The sequence below is a fragment of the Oncorhynchus masou genome, unplaced genomic scaffold (assembly GCF_036934945.1).
Source record: "Oncorhynchus masou masou isolate Uvic2021 unplaced genomic scaffold, UVic_Omas_1.1 unplaced_scaffold_3427, whole genome shotgun sequence".
Classification (NCBI taxonomy): domain Eukaryota; kingdom Metazoa; phylum Chordata; class Actinopteri; order Salmoniformes; family Salmonidae; genus Oncorhynchus; species Oncorhynchus masou.
The window spans coordinates 25,001-39,012 of record NW_027009837.1 but is presented as its reverse complement, the minus strand read 5'-3'; the positions used below and the strand labels follow the sequence as shown (position 1 = coordinate 39,012).

Below are 14,012 nucleotides of genomic sequence, written 5' to 3'. Positions count from 1 at the left end.
GAAGGAGGAGATTGGCCGAGGGAGAGGGGAAGGGGCGGGGCTTTGCGTGAGAACAGTAAGCCGAGGCGCTTAAAGGAGTCTGTTGTCTTATTGGATGTCGCCGACGACAACTGCTGGAGACGACTTCGAGTGCGAGCGAAGGATAAGGAGACGGAGGTGGAGGAAGAAGGGAATGAAGGGAAGATGAAAGAAGAGGACGGAATGGCTTCTCTCCGCACCCCGTTGCTCTTTGGTTTACCCTCTTCCTCATCTTCTTCTTCCTCCCATCCCTCCTTCCCTTCCTCCTCCCCCCATCCTTCCTGCTCCTCTTCCTCCCTCGTCATGGATACCACTTCCATTCCTGAAATACTCCGGACCAGAGCTGAGACGCCATATTTAGGCTTCTTCTTCTTCTCCATGCTTCCTGTCGGGGTCAGAAAGGTCACGCCCTTTGACCTCTTGGCTCCACTCCCCTCCTGCGACGCTAGGGAGGGGTCAAGGTCAGGTTCAGGCCCTCCTTCGTCACTGGTTCCTCCCTCATTTCTAAGTGTGGTTTCACTGCTGGAAGAGAAGTGGCATCTGGGGGGCCGGCGGTTACCAAGGAGACCTAACACCTCATAACGGAAACTGGAGATGTCCTGCTTTAACTCCTGCAGAGGAGGAGGGAGGAGGGAGGAGGGAGGAGGGAGGGAGGAGGGAGGAGGGAGGAGGGAGGAGGGAGGACGAGAGGAGGGAGGAGGAGGGAGGAGGGAGGAGGGAGGACGAAGGAGGGAGGAGGGAGGAGGGAGGGAGGAGGGAGGAGGAGGGAGGAGGGAGGACGAGGGAGGGAGGAGGGAGGAGGGAGGGAGGGGAGGGAGGGAGGGAGGGAGGGGGAGGGAGGGAGGGGAGGGAGGGAGAGGAGGAGGAGGAGGAGGGAGGAGGGAGGAGGAGGGAGGAGGGGAGGGAGGACGAGAGGAGGGAGGAGGGAGGAGGGAGGAGGGAGGACGAGAGGAGGGAGGAGGGAGGAGGGAGGAGGGAGGAGAGGAGGAGAGAGGAGGGAGGAGGGAGGGAGGAGAGGAGGGAGGAGGGAGGAGGAGAGGGAGGGAGGAGGGAGGAGGGAGGAGGAGGGAGGAGGGGGGAGGAGGGAGGGGGAGGGAGGGAGGGAGGAGGAGGAGGGAGGAGGGGAGGGGAGGAGGGAGGGGGAGGAGGGAGGAGGAGGGAGGAGGGAGGGAGGGAGGGAGGGAGGGAGAGGAAGGAGGGGAGGGAGGAGGGAGGAGGGAGAGGAGGGAGGAGGGAGGAGGGAGGAGGGAGGAGGAGGGAGGAGGAGGGAGGAGGGAGGGAGGGAGGAGGGAGGACGAGAGGAGGGGAGGAGGGAGGAGGGAGGAGGGAGGAGGGAGGACGGAGGAGGGAGGAGGGAGGAGGGAGGAGGGAGGACGAGGGGGGAGGAGGGAGGAGGGAGGAGGGAGGACGAGGCGGGAGGAGGGAGGAGGGGGGAGGAGGAGGGAGGAGGGGAGGACGAGGGAGGGAGAGGGAGGGAGGGAGGAGGGAGGAGGGAGGAGAGAGGAGGGAGGAGGGAGGAGGGAGGAGGAGGAGTTATCTGAAGTTTGTGGATAAGAGAGACGAAGAGGAGGGACATGTTAGGGAGAGATGGAGAGACTTGTTAGGGAGAGATGGAGAGACAGGATAGGGAGAGATGGAGAGACAGGTTAGGGAGAGATGGAGAGACTTGTTAGGGAGAGATGGAGAGACAGGATAGGGAGAGATGGAGAGACAGGTTAGGGAGAGATGGAGAGACTTGTTAGGGAGAGATGGAGAGACTTGGTTAGGGAGAGACGGAGAGACAGGTTAGGGAGAGATGGAGAGACTTGTTAGGGAGAGACGGAGAGACAGGTGAGAGATGGAGAGACTTGTTAGGGAGAGACGGAGAGACAGGTTAGGGAGATGGAGAGACAGGTTAGAGAGAGATGGAGAGACATGTTAGAGAGAGATGGAGAGATATGTTAGGGAGAGATGGAGAGACATGTTAGCAGAGATGGAGAGACAGGTTAGGGAGAGATGGAGAGACAGGTGGGAGAGATGGAGAGACATGTTAGGGAGAGATGGAGAGACAGGTTAGGGAGAGACGGAGAGAAAGGTTAGGGGAGATGGAGAGACAGGTTAGGGAGAGACGGAGAGACAGGTTAGGGAGATGGAGAGACATGTTAGGGAGAGATGGAGATACATGTTAGGGAGAGACGGAGAGACATGTTAGGGAGAGATGGAGAGACAGGTTAGGGAGATGGAGAGACAGGTTAGGAGATGGAGAGACAGGTTAGTGAGAGATGGAGAGACAGGTTAGGGAGAGATGGAGAGACAGGTTAGGGAGAGATGGAGACACAGGTTAGGGAGAGACAGAGAGACAGGTTAGGGAGAGATGGAGAGACATGTTAGGGAGAGATGGAGAGACATGTTAGGGAGAGATGGAGAGACAGGTTAGGGAGAGATGGAGAGACAGGTTAGGGAGAGATGGAGAGACAGGTTAGGGAGAGATGGAGAGACAGGTTAGGGAGAGATGGAGAGACATGTTAGGGAGAGATGGAGAGACAGGTTAGGGAGAGATGGAGAGACAGGTTAGAGAGAGATGAGAGGAGAGGGACATGTTAGGGAGAGATGGAGAGACAGGTTAGGGAGAGATGGAGAGACATGTTAGGGAGAGATGGAGAGACAGGTTAGGGAGAGATGGAGAGACAGGTTAGGAGAGATGGAGAGACAGGTTAGGGAGAGATGGAGAGACAGGTTAGGGAGAGATGGAGATACATGTTAGGGAGAGATGGAGAGACATGTTAGGGAGAGATGGAGAGACAGGTTAGGGAGAGATGGAGAGACATGTTAGGGAGAGATGGAGAGACAGGTTAGGGAGAGATGGAGAGAAAGGTTAGGGAGAGATGGAGAGACAGGTTAGGGAGAGACGGAGAGACAGGTTAGGGAGAGATGGAGAGACATGTTAGGGAGAGATGGAGATACATGTTAGGAGAGACGGAGAGACATGTTAGGGAGAGATGGAGAGACAGGTTAGGGAGAGATGGAGAGACAGGATAGGGAGAGATGGAGAGACAGGTTAGGGAGAGATGGAGAGACTTGTTAGGGAGAGATGGAGAGACAGGTTAGGGAGAGATGGAGAGACAGGTTAGGGAGAGATGGAGAGACAGGTGTTAGGGAGAGATGGAGAGACAGGTTAGGGAGAGATGGAGAGACAGGTTAGGGAGAGACGGAGAGACAGGTTAGGGAGAGATGGAGAGACAGGTTAGAGAGAGATGGAGAGACATGTTAGGGAGAGATGGAGAGACATGTTAGGGAGAGATGGAGAGACATGTTAGGGAGAGATGGAGAGACAGGTTAGGGAGAGATGGAGAGACAGGTTAGGGAGAGATGGAGAGACAGGTTATGGAGAGATGGATGGTTAGAGAGATGGAGAGACATGTTAGGGAGAGATGGAGAGACAGGTTAGGAGAGATGGAGAGACAGGTTAGGGAGAGATGGGAGAGGGACATGTTAGGGAGAGATGGAGAGACAGGTTAGGGAGAGATGGAGAGACATGTTAGGGAGAGATGGAGAGACAGGTTAGGGAGAGATGGAGAGACAGGTTAGGGAGAGATGGAGAGACAGGTTAGGGAGAGATGGAGAGACAGGTTAGAGAGAGATGAGAGACATGTTAGGGAGAGATGGAGAGACAGGTTAGGGAGAGATGGAGACACAGGTGAGGGAGAGATGGAGAGACAGTTTAGGGAGAGATGGAGATACATGTTAGGGAGAGATGGAGACACAGGTTAGGGAGAGATGGAGACACAGGTTAGTGAGAGATGAGAGACATGTTAGGGAGAGATGGAGAGACATGGTTAGGGAGAGATGGAGAGACATGTTAGGGAGAGATGGAGGGAGACAGGTTTAGGGAGAGATGGAGAGACATGTTAGGGAGAGATGGAGAGACATGTTAGGGAGAGATGGAGAGACAGGTTAGAGAGAGATGGAGAGGAGAAGTACATGTTAGGGAGAGATGGAGAGACATGTTAGGGAGAGATGGAGAGACAGGTTAGGGAGAGATGGAGAGACATGTTAGGGAGAGATGGAGAGACAGGTTAGGGAGAGATGGAGAGACATGTTAGGGAGAGATGGAGAGACATGTTAGGGAGAGATGGAGAGACAGGTTAGGGAGAGATGGAGAGACAGGTTAGAGAGAGATGAGAGGAGCACTACATGTTAGGGAGAGATGGAGAGACAGGTTAGGGAGATGGAGAGACATGTTAGGGAGAGATGGAGAGACATGTTAGGGAGAGATGGAGATACAGGTTAGGGAGAGATGGAGAGACAGGTTAGGGAGAGATGGAGAGACATGTTAGGGAGAGATGGAGAGACATGTTAGGAGAGATGGAGAGACAGGTTAGGGAGAGATGGAGATACAGGTTAGGAGAGATGGAGAGAGGGACATGTTAGGGAGAGATGGAGAGACAGGTTAGGGAGAGATGGAGAGACAGGTTAGGGAGAGATGGAGAGACAGGTTAGGAGAGATGGAGAGATTAGGGAGAGATGGAGACAGGTTAGGGAGAGATGGAGAGACAGGTTAGGGAGAGGGAGATTAGGGAGAGATGGAGAGACATGTTAGGGAGAGATGGAGACACAGGTTAGGGAGAGATGGAGAGACAGGTTAGGGAGAGATGGAGAGACAGGTTAGGGAGAGATGGAGAGACAGGTTAGGGAGAGATGGAGAGACAGGTTAGGGAGAGATGGAGAGACAGGTTAGGGAGAGATGGAGAGACATGTTAGGGAGAGATGGAGAGACAGGTTAGGGAGAGATGGAGAGACAGGTTAGGAGAGATGGAGAGACAGGTTAGGGAGAGATGGAGAGACAGGGAGTTGGAGAGACAGGTTAGAGAGATGGAGAGACAGGTTAGGGAGAGATGGAGAGACAGGTTAGGGAGAGATGGAGAGACAGGTTAGGGAGAGATGGAGAGACAGGTTAGGGAGAGATGATGTTAGGGAGAGATGGAGAGACAGGTTAGGGAGAGATGGAGAGACAGGTTAGGGAGAGATGGAGAGACAGGTTAGAGAGAGATGGAGAGACATGTTAGGGAGAGATGGAGAGACATGTTAGGGAGAGATGGAGAGACAGGTTAGGGAGAGATGGAGAGACATGTTAGGGAGAGATGGAGAGACATGTTAGGGAGAGATGGAGAGACAGGTTAGGGAGAGATGGAGAGACAGGTTAGGGAGAGATGGAGAGACATGTTAGGGAGAGATGGAGAGACAGGTTAGGGAGAGATGGAGAGACAGGTGGAGAGGAGACATGTTAGGGAGAGATGGAGAGACAGGTTAGGGAGAGATGGAGACATGTTAGGGAGAGATGGAGAGACATGTTAGGGAGAGATGGAGACAGGACATGTTAGGGAGAGATGGAGAGACATGTTAGGGAGAGATGGAGAGACATGTTAGGGAGAGATGGAGAGACAGGTTAGGGAGAGATGGAGAGACATGTTAGGGAGAGATGGAGGACATGTTAGGGAGAGATGGAGAGACAGGTTAGGGAGAGATGGAGAGACATGTTAGGGAGAGATGGAGAGACAGGTTAGGGAGAGATGGAGAGACAGGTTAGGGAGAGATGGAGAGACAGGTTAGGGAGAGATGGAGAGACATGTTAGGGAGAGATGGAGAGACATGTTAGGGAGAGATGGAGAGACATGTTAGGGAGAGATGGAGAGACAGGTTAGGGATGGAGATGGAGATGGAGACAGGTTAGGGAGAGATGGAGAGACAGGTTAGGGAGAGATGGAGAGACATGTTAGGGAGAGATGGAGAGACAGGTTAGGGAGAGATGGAGAGACATGTTAGGGAGAGATGGGGAGAGATGGAGAGACAGGTTAGAGAGAGATGGAGAGACATGTTAGGGAGAGATGGAGAGACAGGTTAGGGAGAGATGGAGAGACAGGTTAGGGAGAGATGGAGAGATGGAGAGATGGAGAGACATGTTAGGGAGAGATGGAGAGACAGGTTAGGGAGAGATGGAGAGACATGTTAGGGAGAGATGGAGAGACAGGTTAGGGAGAGATGGAGAGACAGGTTAGGGAGAGATGGAGAGACAGGTTAGGGAGAGATGGAGAGACAGGTTAGGGAGAGATGGAGAGACATGTTAGGGAGAGATGGAGAGACAGGTTAGATGGAGAGATGGAGAGACAGGTTAGGGAGAGATGGAGAGACATGTTAGGGAGAGATGGAGAGACAGGTTAGGAGAGATGGAGAGACAGGTTAGGGAGAGATGGAGAGACATGTTAGGGAGAGATGGAGAGACAGGTTAGGGAGAGATGGAGAGACATGTTAGGGAGAGATGGAGAGACAGGTTAGGAAGAGATGGAGAGACAGGTTAGCGAGAGATGGAGAGACATGTTAGGGAGAGATGGAGAGACATGTTAGGGAGAGATGGAGAGACAGGTTAGGGAGAGATGGAGAGACAGGTTAGAGAGAGATGGAGAGGAGAAGTACATGTTAGGGAGAGATGGAGAGACATGTTAGGGAGAGATGGAGAGACAGGTTAGGGAGAGATGGAGAGACAGGTTAGGAGAGATGGAGAGACAGAGGAGATGGAGAGACATGTTAGGGAGAGATGGAGAGACATGTTAGGGAGAGATGGAGAGACAGGTTAGGGAGAGATGGAGAGACAGGTTAGGGAGAGATGGAGAGACAGGTTAGGGAGAGATGGAGAGACAGGTTAGGGAGAGATGGAGAGACATGTTAGGGAGAGATGGAGAGACAGGTTAGGGAGAGATGGAGAGACAGGTTAGGGAGAGATGGAGAGACAGGTTAGGGAGAGATGGAGAGACAGGTTAGGGAGAGATGGAGAGACAGGTTAGGGAGAGATGGAGAGACAGGTTAGGGAGAGATGGAGAGACAGGTTAGGGAGAGATGGAGAGACAGGTTAGGGAGAGATGGAGAGACAGGTTAGGGAGAGATGGAGAGACAGGTTAGGGAGAGATGGAGAGACAGGTTAGGGAGAGATGGAGAGACAGGTTAGGAGAGATGGAGAGACAGGTTAGGGAGAGATGGAGAGACAGGTTAGACAGAGATGGAGAGGGAGGGAGATGGAGAGACAGGTTAGGGAGAGATGGAGAGACAGGTTAGGATGGAGATTAGGAGATGGAGAGACAGGTTAGGGAGAGATGGAGAGACAGTTAGGGAGAGATGGAGAGACAGGTTAGGGAGAGATGGAGAGACAGGTTAGGGAGAGATGGAGAGACAGGTTAGGGAGAGATGGAGAGACAGTTAGGGAGAGATGGAGACACATGTTAGGGAGAGATGGAGAGACAGGTTAGGGAGAGATGGAGAGACAGGTTAGGGAGAGATGGAGAGACAGGTTAGGGAGATGGAGATGGAGAGATGGAGAGACATGTTAGGGAGAGATGGAGAGACAGGTTAGGGAGAGATGGAGAGACATGTTAGGGAGAGATGGAGAGACAGGTTAGGGAGAGATGGAGAGACAGGTTAGGGAGAGATGGAGAGACAGGTTAGGGAGAGATGGAGAGACAGGTTAGGGAGAGATGGAGAGACACATGTTAGGGAGAGATGATGGAGAGACAGGTTAGGGAGAGATGGAGAGACAGGTTAGGGAGATGATGGAGAGACAGAGTTAGGGAGAGATGGAGAGACAGGTTAGGGAGAGATGGAGAGACAGGTTAGGGAGAGATGGAGACAGGTTAGGGACAGGTTAGGGAGAGATGGAGAGACAGGTTAGGGAGAGATGGAGAGACAGGTTAGGGAGAGATGGAGACACAGGTTAGTGAGAGATGGAGAGACAGGTTAGGGAGAGATGGAGAGACAGGTTAGGGAGAGATGGAGAGACAGGTTAGGGAGAGATGGAGAGACAGGTTAGGGAGAGATGGAGAGACAGGTTAGGGAGAGATGAGAGGAGAGGGACAGGTTAGGGAGAGATGGAGAGACAGGTTAGGGAGAGATGGAGAGACAGGTTAGGGAGAGATGGAGAGACAGGTTAGGGAGAGATGGAGAGACATGTTAGGGAGAGATGGAGAGACAGGTTAGGGAGAGATGGAGAGACAGGTTAGGGAGAGATGGAGAGACAGGTTAGGGAGAGATGGAGAGACAGGTTAGGGAGAGATGGAGAGACAGGTTAGGGAGAGATGGAGAGACAGGTTAGGGAGAGATGGAGAGACATGTTAGGGAGGAGACATGTTAGGGAGAGAGGAGAGACAGGTTAGGGAGAGATGGAGAGACAGGTTAGGGAGAGATGGAGAGACAGGTTAGGGAGAGATGGAGAGACAGGTTAGGGAGAGATGGAGAGACATGTTAGGGAGAGATGGAGAGACAGGTTAGGGAGAGATGGAGAGACAGGTTAGGGAGAGATGGAGAGACAGGTTAGGGAGAGATGGAGAGACAGGTTAGGGAGAGATGGAGAGACAGGTTAGGAGAGATGGAGAGACAGGTTAGGGAGAGAGAGAGGAGAGAGATGGAGACAGGTTAGGGAGAGATGGAGAGACAGGTTAGGGAGAGATGGAGAGACAGGTTAGGGAGAGATGGAGAGACAGGTTAGGGAGAGATGGAGAGACAGGAGAGACATGGTTAGGGAGAGATGGAGAGACAGGTTAGGGAGAGATGGAGAGACAGGTTAGGGAGAGATGGAGAGACAGGTTAGGGAGAGATGGAGAGACAGGTTAGGGAGAGATGGAGAGACAGGTTAGGGAGAGATGGAGATGACAGGTTAGGGAGAGATGGAGAGACAGGTTAGGAGAGATGGAGAGACATGTTAGGGAGAGATGGAGAGACAGGTTAGGGAGAGATGGAGAGACAGGTTAGGGAGAGATGGAGAGACAGGTTAGGGAGAGATGGAGAGACATGTTAGGGAGAGATGGAGAGACATGTTAGGGAGAGATGGAGAGACAGGTTAGGGAGAGATGGAGAGACAGGTTAGGGAGAGATGGAGAGACAGGTTAGGGAGAGATGGAGAGACAGGTTAGGGAGAGATGGAGAGACAGGTTAGGGAGAGATGGAGAGACATGTTAGGGAGAGATGGAGAGACAGGTTAGGGAGAGATGGAGAGACAGGTTAGGGAGAGATGGAGAGACAGGTTAGGGAGAGATGGAGAGACAGGTTAGGGAGAGATGGAGAGACAGGTTAGGGAGAGATGGAGAGACAGGTTAGGGAGAGATGGAGAGACAGGTGTTAGGGAGAGATGGAGAGACAGGTTAGGGAGAGATGGAGAGACAGGTTAGGGAGAGATGGAGAGACAGGTTAGGGAGAGATGGAGAGACAGGTTAGGGAGAGATGGAGAGACAGGTTAGGGAGAGATGGAGAGACAGGTTAGGGAGAGATGGAGAGACAGGTTAGGGAGAGATGGAGAGACAGGTTAGGGAGAGATGGAGAGACAGGTTAGGGAGAGATGGAGAGACAGGTTAGGAGATGAGAGACAGGTTAGAGAGATGGAGAGACAGGTTAGGGAGAGATGGAGAGACAGGTTAGGGAGAGATGGAGAGACAGGTTAGGGAGAGATGGAGAGACAGGTTAGGGAGAGATGGAGAGACATGTTAGGGAGAGATGGAGAGACAGGTTAGGGAGAGATGGAGAGACAGGTTAGGGAGAGATGGAGAGACAGGTTAGGGAGAGATGGAGAGACAGTTAGGGAGAGATTAGGGAGAGATGGAGAGACAGGTTAGGGAGAGATGGAGAGACAGGTTAGGGAGAGATGGAGAGACAGGTTAGGGAGAGATGGAGAGACAGGTTAGGGAGAGATGGAGAGACAGGTTAGGGAGAGATGGAGAGACATGTTAGGGAGAGATGGAGAGTCAGGTTAGGGAGAGATGGAGGGAGAGAGATGGAGAGACAGGTTAGGGAGAGATGGAGAGACAGGTTAGGGAGAGATGGAGAGACATGTTAGGGAGAGATGGAGAGACAGGTTAGGGAGAGATGGAGAGACAGGTTAGGGAGAGATGGAGAGACATGTTAGGGAGAGATGGAGAGACAGGTTAGGGAGAGATGGAGAGACAGGTTAGGGAGAGATGGAGAGACAGGTTAGGGAGAGATGGAGAGACAGGTTAGGGAGAGATGGAGAGACATGTTAGGGAGAGATGGAGAGACATGTTAGGGAGAGATGGAGACACAGGTTAGGGAGAGATGGAGACACAGGTTAGAGAGAGATGGAGAGACAGGTTAGGGAGAGATGGAGATACATGTTAGGGAGAGATGGAGAGACAGGTTAGTGAGAGATGGAGAGACAGGTTAGGGAGAGATGGAGAGACAGGTTAGGGAGAGATGGAGAGACATGTTAGGGAGAGATGGAGAGACAGGTTAGGGAGAGATGGAGAGACAGGTTAGGGAGAGATGGAGAGACTTGTTAGGGAGAGATGGAGAGACAGGTTAGGGAGAGACGGAGAGACATGTTAGGGAGAGATGGAGAGACAGGTTAGGGAGAGATGGAGAGACAGGTTAGGGAGAGACGGAGAGACATGTTAGGGAGAGATGGAGAGACAGGTTAGGGAGAGATGGAGAGACAGGTTAGGGAGAGATGGAGAGACATGTTAGGGAGAGATGGAGAGACAGGTTAGGGAGAGATGGAGAGACAGGTTAGGGAGAGATGGAGAGACAGGTTAGGGAGAGATGGAGAGACATGTTAGGGAGAGATGGAGAGACAGGTTGGGGAGAGATGGAGAGAAAGGTTAGGGAGAGACGGAGAGACATGTTAGGGAGAGACGGAGAGACAGGTTAGGGAGAGATGGAGAGACAGGTTAGGGAGAGACGGAGAGACAGGTTAGGGAGAGATGGAGAGACATGTTAGGGAGAGATGGAGAGACAGGTTAGGGAGAGATGGAGAGACATGTTAGGGAGAGACGGAGAGACATGTTAGGGAGAGATGGAGAGACAGGTTAGGGAGAGATGGAGAGACAGGTTAGGGAGAGATGGAGAGACATGTTAGGGAGAGATGGAGAGACAGGTTAGGGAGAGATGGAGAGATAGGTTAGTGAGAGATGGAGAGACAGGTTAGGGAGAGATGGAGAGACAGGTTAGGGAGAGATGGAGAGACATATTAGGGAGAGATGGAGTGACAGGTTAGGGAGAGATGGAGAGACAGGTTGGGGAGAGATGGAGAGACATGTTAGGGAGAGATGGAGAGACAGGTTAGGGAGAGATGGAGAGACAGGTTAGGGAGAGATGGAGAGACAGGTTAGGGAGAGATGGAGAGACAGGTTAGGGAGAGATGGAGAGACATGTTAGGGAGAGATGGAGAGACAGGTTAGTGAGAGATGGAGAGACATGTTAGGGAGAGATGGAGAGACAGGTTAGGGAGAGATGGAGACACAGGTTAGGGAGAGACGGAGAGACAGGTTAGGGAGAGATGGAGAGACATGTTAGGGAGAGATGGAGAGACAGGTTAGGGAGAGATGGAGAGACAGGTTAGGGAGAGATGGAGAGACATGTTAGGGAGAGATGGAGAGACAGGTTAGGGAGAGATGGAGAGACAGGTTAGGGAGAGATGGAGAGACAGGTTAGGTAGAGATGGAGAGACAGGTTAGGGAGAGATGGAGAGATGGAGAGACAGGTTAGGGAGAGATGGAGAGACAGGTTAGGGAGAGATGGAGATACATGTTAGGGAGAGATGAGAGACATGTTAGGGAGAGATGGAGAGACAGGTTAGGGAGAGATGGAGAGACAGGTTAGGGAGAGATGGAGAGACAGGTTAGAGAGAGATGAGAGGAGAGTGACATGTTAGGGAGAGATGGAGAGACAGGTTAGGGAGAGATGGAGAGACAGGTTAGGGAGAGATGGAGAGACAGGTTAGGGAGAGATGAGAGAAGGAGAGGGACAGGTTAGGGAGAGATGAGAGGAGAGGGACAGTTTAGGGAGAGATGGAGAGACAGGTTAGGGAGAGATGAGAGGAGAGTGACAGGTTAGGGAGAGATGAGAGGAGAGAAGGAGAGGGACAGGTTGGGGAGTGGTGAGAGGAGAGGAGAGGGACAGGTTAGTGAGAGATGAGAGGAGAAGAGAAGGACAGGTTAGTGAGAGATGAGAGGAAAGGGACAGGTTAGGGAGAGAGGAGAGAAGGAGAGGGACAGGTTAGGGAGAGATGAGAGGAGAATGACAGGTTAGGGAGAGATGAGAGGAGAGGGACAGTTTAGGGAGAGATGGAGAGACAGGTTAGGGAGAGATGAGAGGAGAGTGACAGGTTAGGGAGAGATGAGAGGAGAGAAGGAGAGGGACAGGTTGGGGAGAGGTGAGAGGAGAGGAGAGGGACAGGTTAGTGAGAGATGAGAGGAGAAGAGAAGGACAGGTTAGTGAGAGATGAGAGGAGAGGGACAGGTTAGGGAGAGAGGAGAGAAGGAGAGGGACAGGTTAGGGAGAGAGGAGAGGAGAGAATGAGAGGGACAGGTTAGGGAGAGAGGAGAGGAGAGAATGAGAGGGACAGGTTAGGGAGAGATGAGAGGAGAGAAGGAGAGGGACAGGTTAGGGAGAGATGAGAGGAGAAGAGAGGGACAGGTTAGGGAGAGAAGAGAGGAGAGAAGGAGAGGGACAGGTTAGGGGGAGAGGTGAGGAGATTTGGAGAGGGACAGGTTAGCGAGAGAGGAGAGGAGAGAATGAGAGGGACAGGTTAGGGAGAGAGGAGAGAATGAGAGGGACAGGTTAGGGAGAGAGGAGAGGAGAGAATGAGAGGGACAGGTTAGGGAGAGATGAGAGGAGAGAAGGAGAGGGACAGGTTAGGGAGAGATGAGAGGAGAAGAGAGGGACAGGTTAGGGAGAGAAGAGAGGAGAGAAGGAGAGGGACAGGTTAGGGGGAGAGGTGAGGAGATTTGGAGAGGGACAGGTTAGCGAGAGAGGAGAGGAGAGAATGAGAGGGACAGGTTAGGGAGAGAGGAGAGGAGAGAAGGAGAGGGACAGTTTAGGGAGAGATGAGAGGAGAAGAGAGGGACAGGTTAGGGAGAGATGAGAGGAGAGAAGGAGAGGGACAGGTTAGGGAGAGATGAGAGGAGAAGAGAGGGACAGGTTAGGGAGAGATGAGAGGGACAGGTTAGTGAGAGATGAGATGAGAGGAGAGGGACAGGTTAGGGAGAGATGAGAGGGACAGGTTAGGGAGAGAAGAGAAAAGGGGGGAAGAAGAGCTGCTAAAAGCCATGCTGGGGGAACGTTAGAATCTGTAGGAAAGACACTGGAAGTTTGGAGAAGGAATAGAAAACACACACACCTTAAAGTTCTCCTCGGTCAATCCCTCGTCCGTCTTGGCACTGCGTATCATGGCCGCCACGTACCTCTTCACCAGGCTACGGATCACTTCCTGTTAACAATGACATCACTTCCTGTTAACCACATCACAGTTGCCAGGGAGAGATGCCACTTTTTCAGACTAATACTTTATTGATCCATACGGACTGAAACGTCTTTATTTACACGCCCAATTGTTCAGGTTTTGATTTGTTAAAAAAGTTATAAATATCCAATTCATGTCGTTCCACTTCATGATTGTGTCCCACTTGTTGTTGATTCTTCACCAAAAAAAATACAGTTTTATATCTTTATGTTTGAAGCCTAAAATGTGGAAAAAGGTCGCAAAGTTCAAGGGGGCCGAATACTTTCGCAAGGCACTGTATATAGAGAGACATTATATATATATATATATATATATATATATATATATATATATATGTATATATATATATAGACAGATAGAGGTAGATATACAGATAGAGGTAGATATATAGAGAGGCATTATAGTTAGATATATAGATATATATAGATAGATAGAGGTAGATATAGGTAGATATATAGAGAGGCATTACATACATACATAGAGAGAGAGAGAGAGAGAGAGGCATTATAGATAGATATTCAGATACATATAGATAGATAAAGGTAGATATATAGAGAGACATTATATATATATATATATATATATATATATATATATATATATATATATATATATATATATATAGAGAGAGAGAGAGAGAGAGATAGATATTGGTAGATATATATAGAGGCATTATATATATATATAGAGAGAGACATTATATATATATATATATATAGATAGA

General features: G+C 51.2%; 1 protein-coding gene across 1 annotated transcript in view; it reads right to left on the bottom strand.

The window, feature by feature from the left end:
• Positions 1-8: 8 nt before the first annotated feature.
• Positions 9-14,012, bottom strand: part of LOC135534454 (short transient receptor potential channel 5-like) — a gene marked incomplete at both ends in the record, with an annotated part of 35,768 nt that continues 21,764 nt past the window's right edge. The window contains 2 exons of the mRNA XM_064961444.1: positions 9-629; positions 13,166-13,255. Of these exons, the coding sequence (XP_064817516.1) occupies positions 9-629; positions 13,166-13,255 (711 nt within the window). The remainder of the gene's footprint in view (positions 630-13,165; positions 13,256-14,012) is intronic.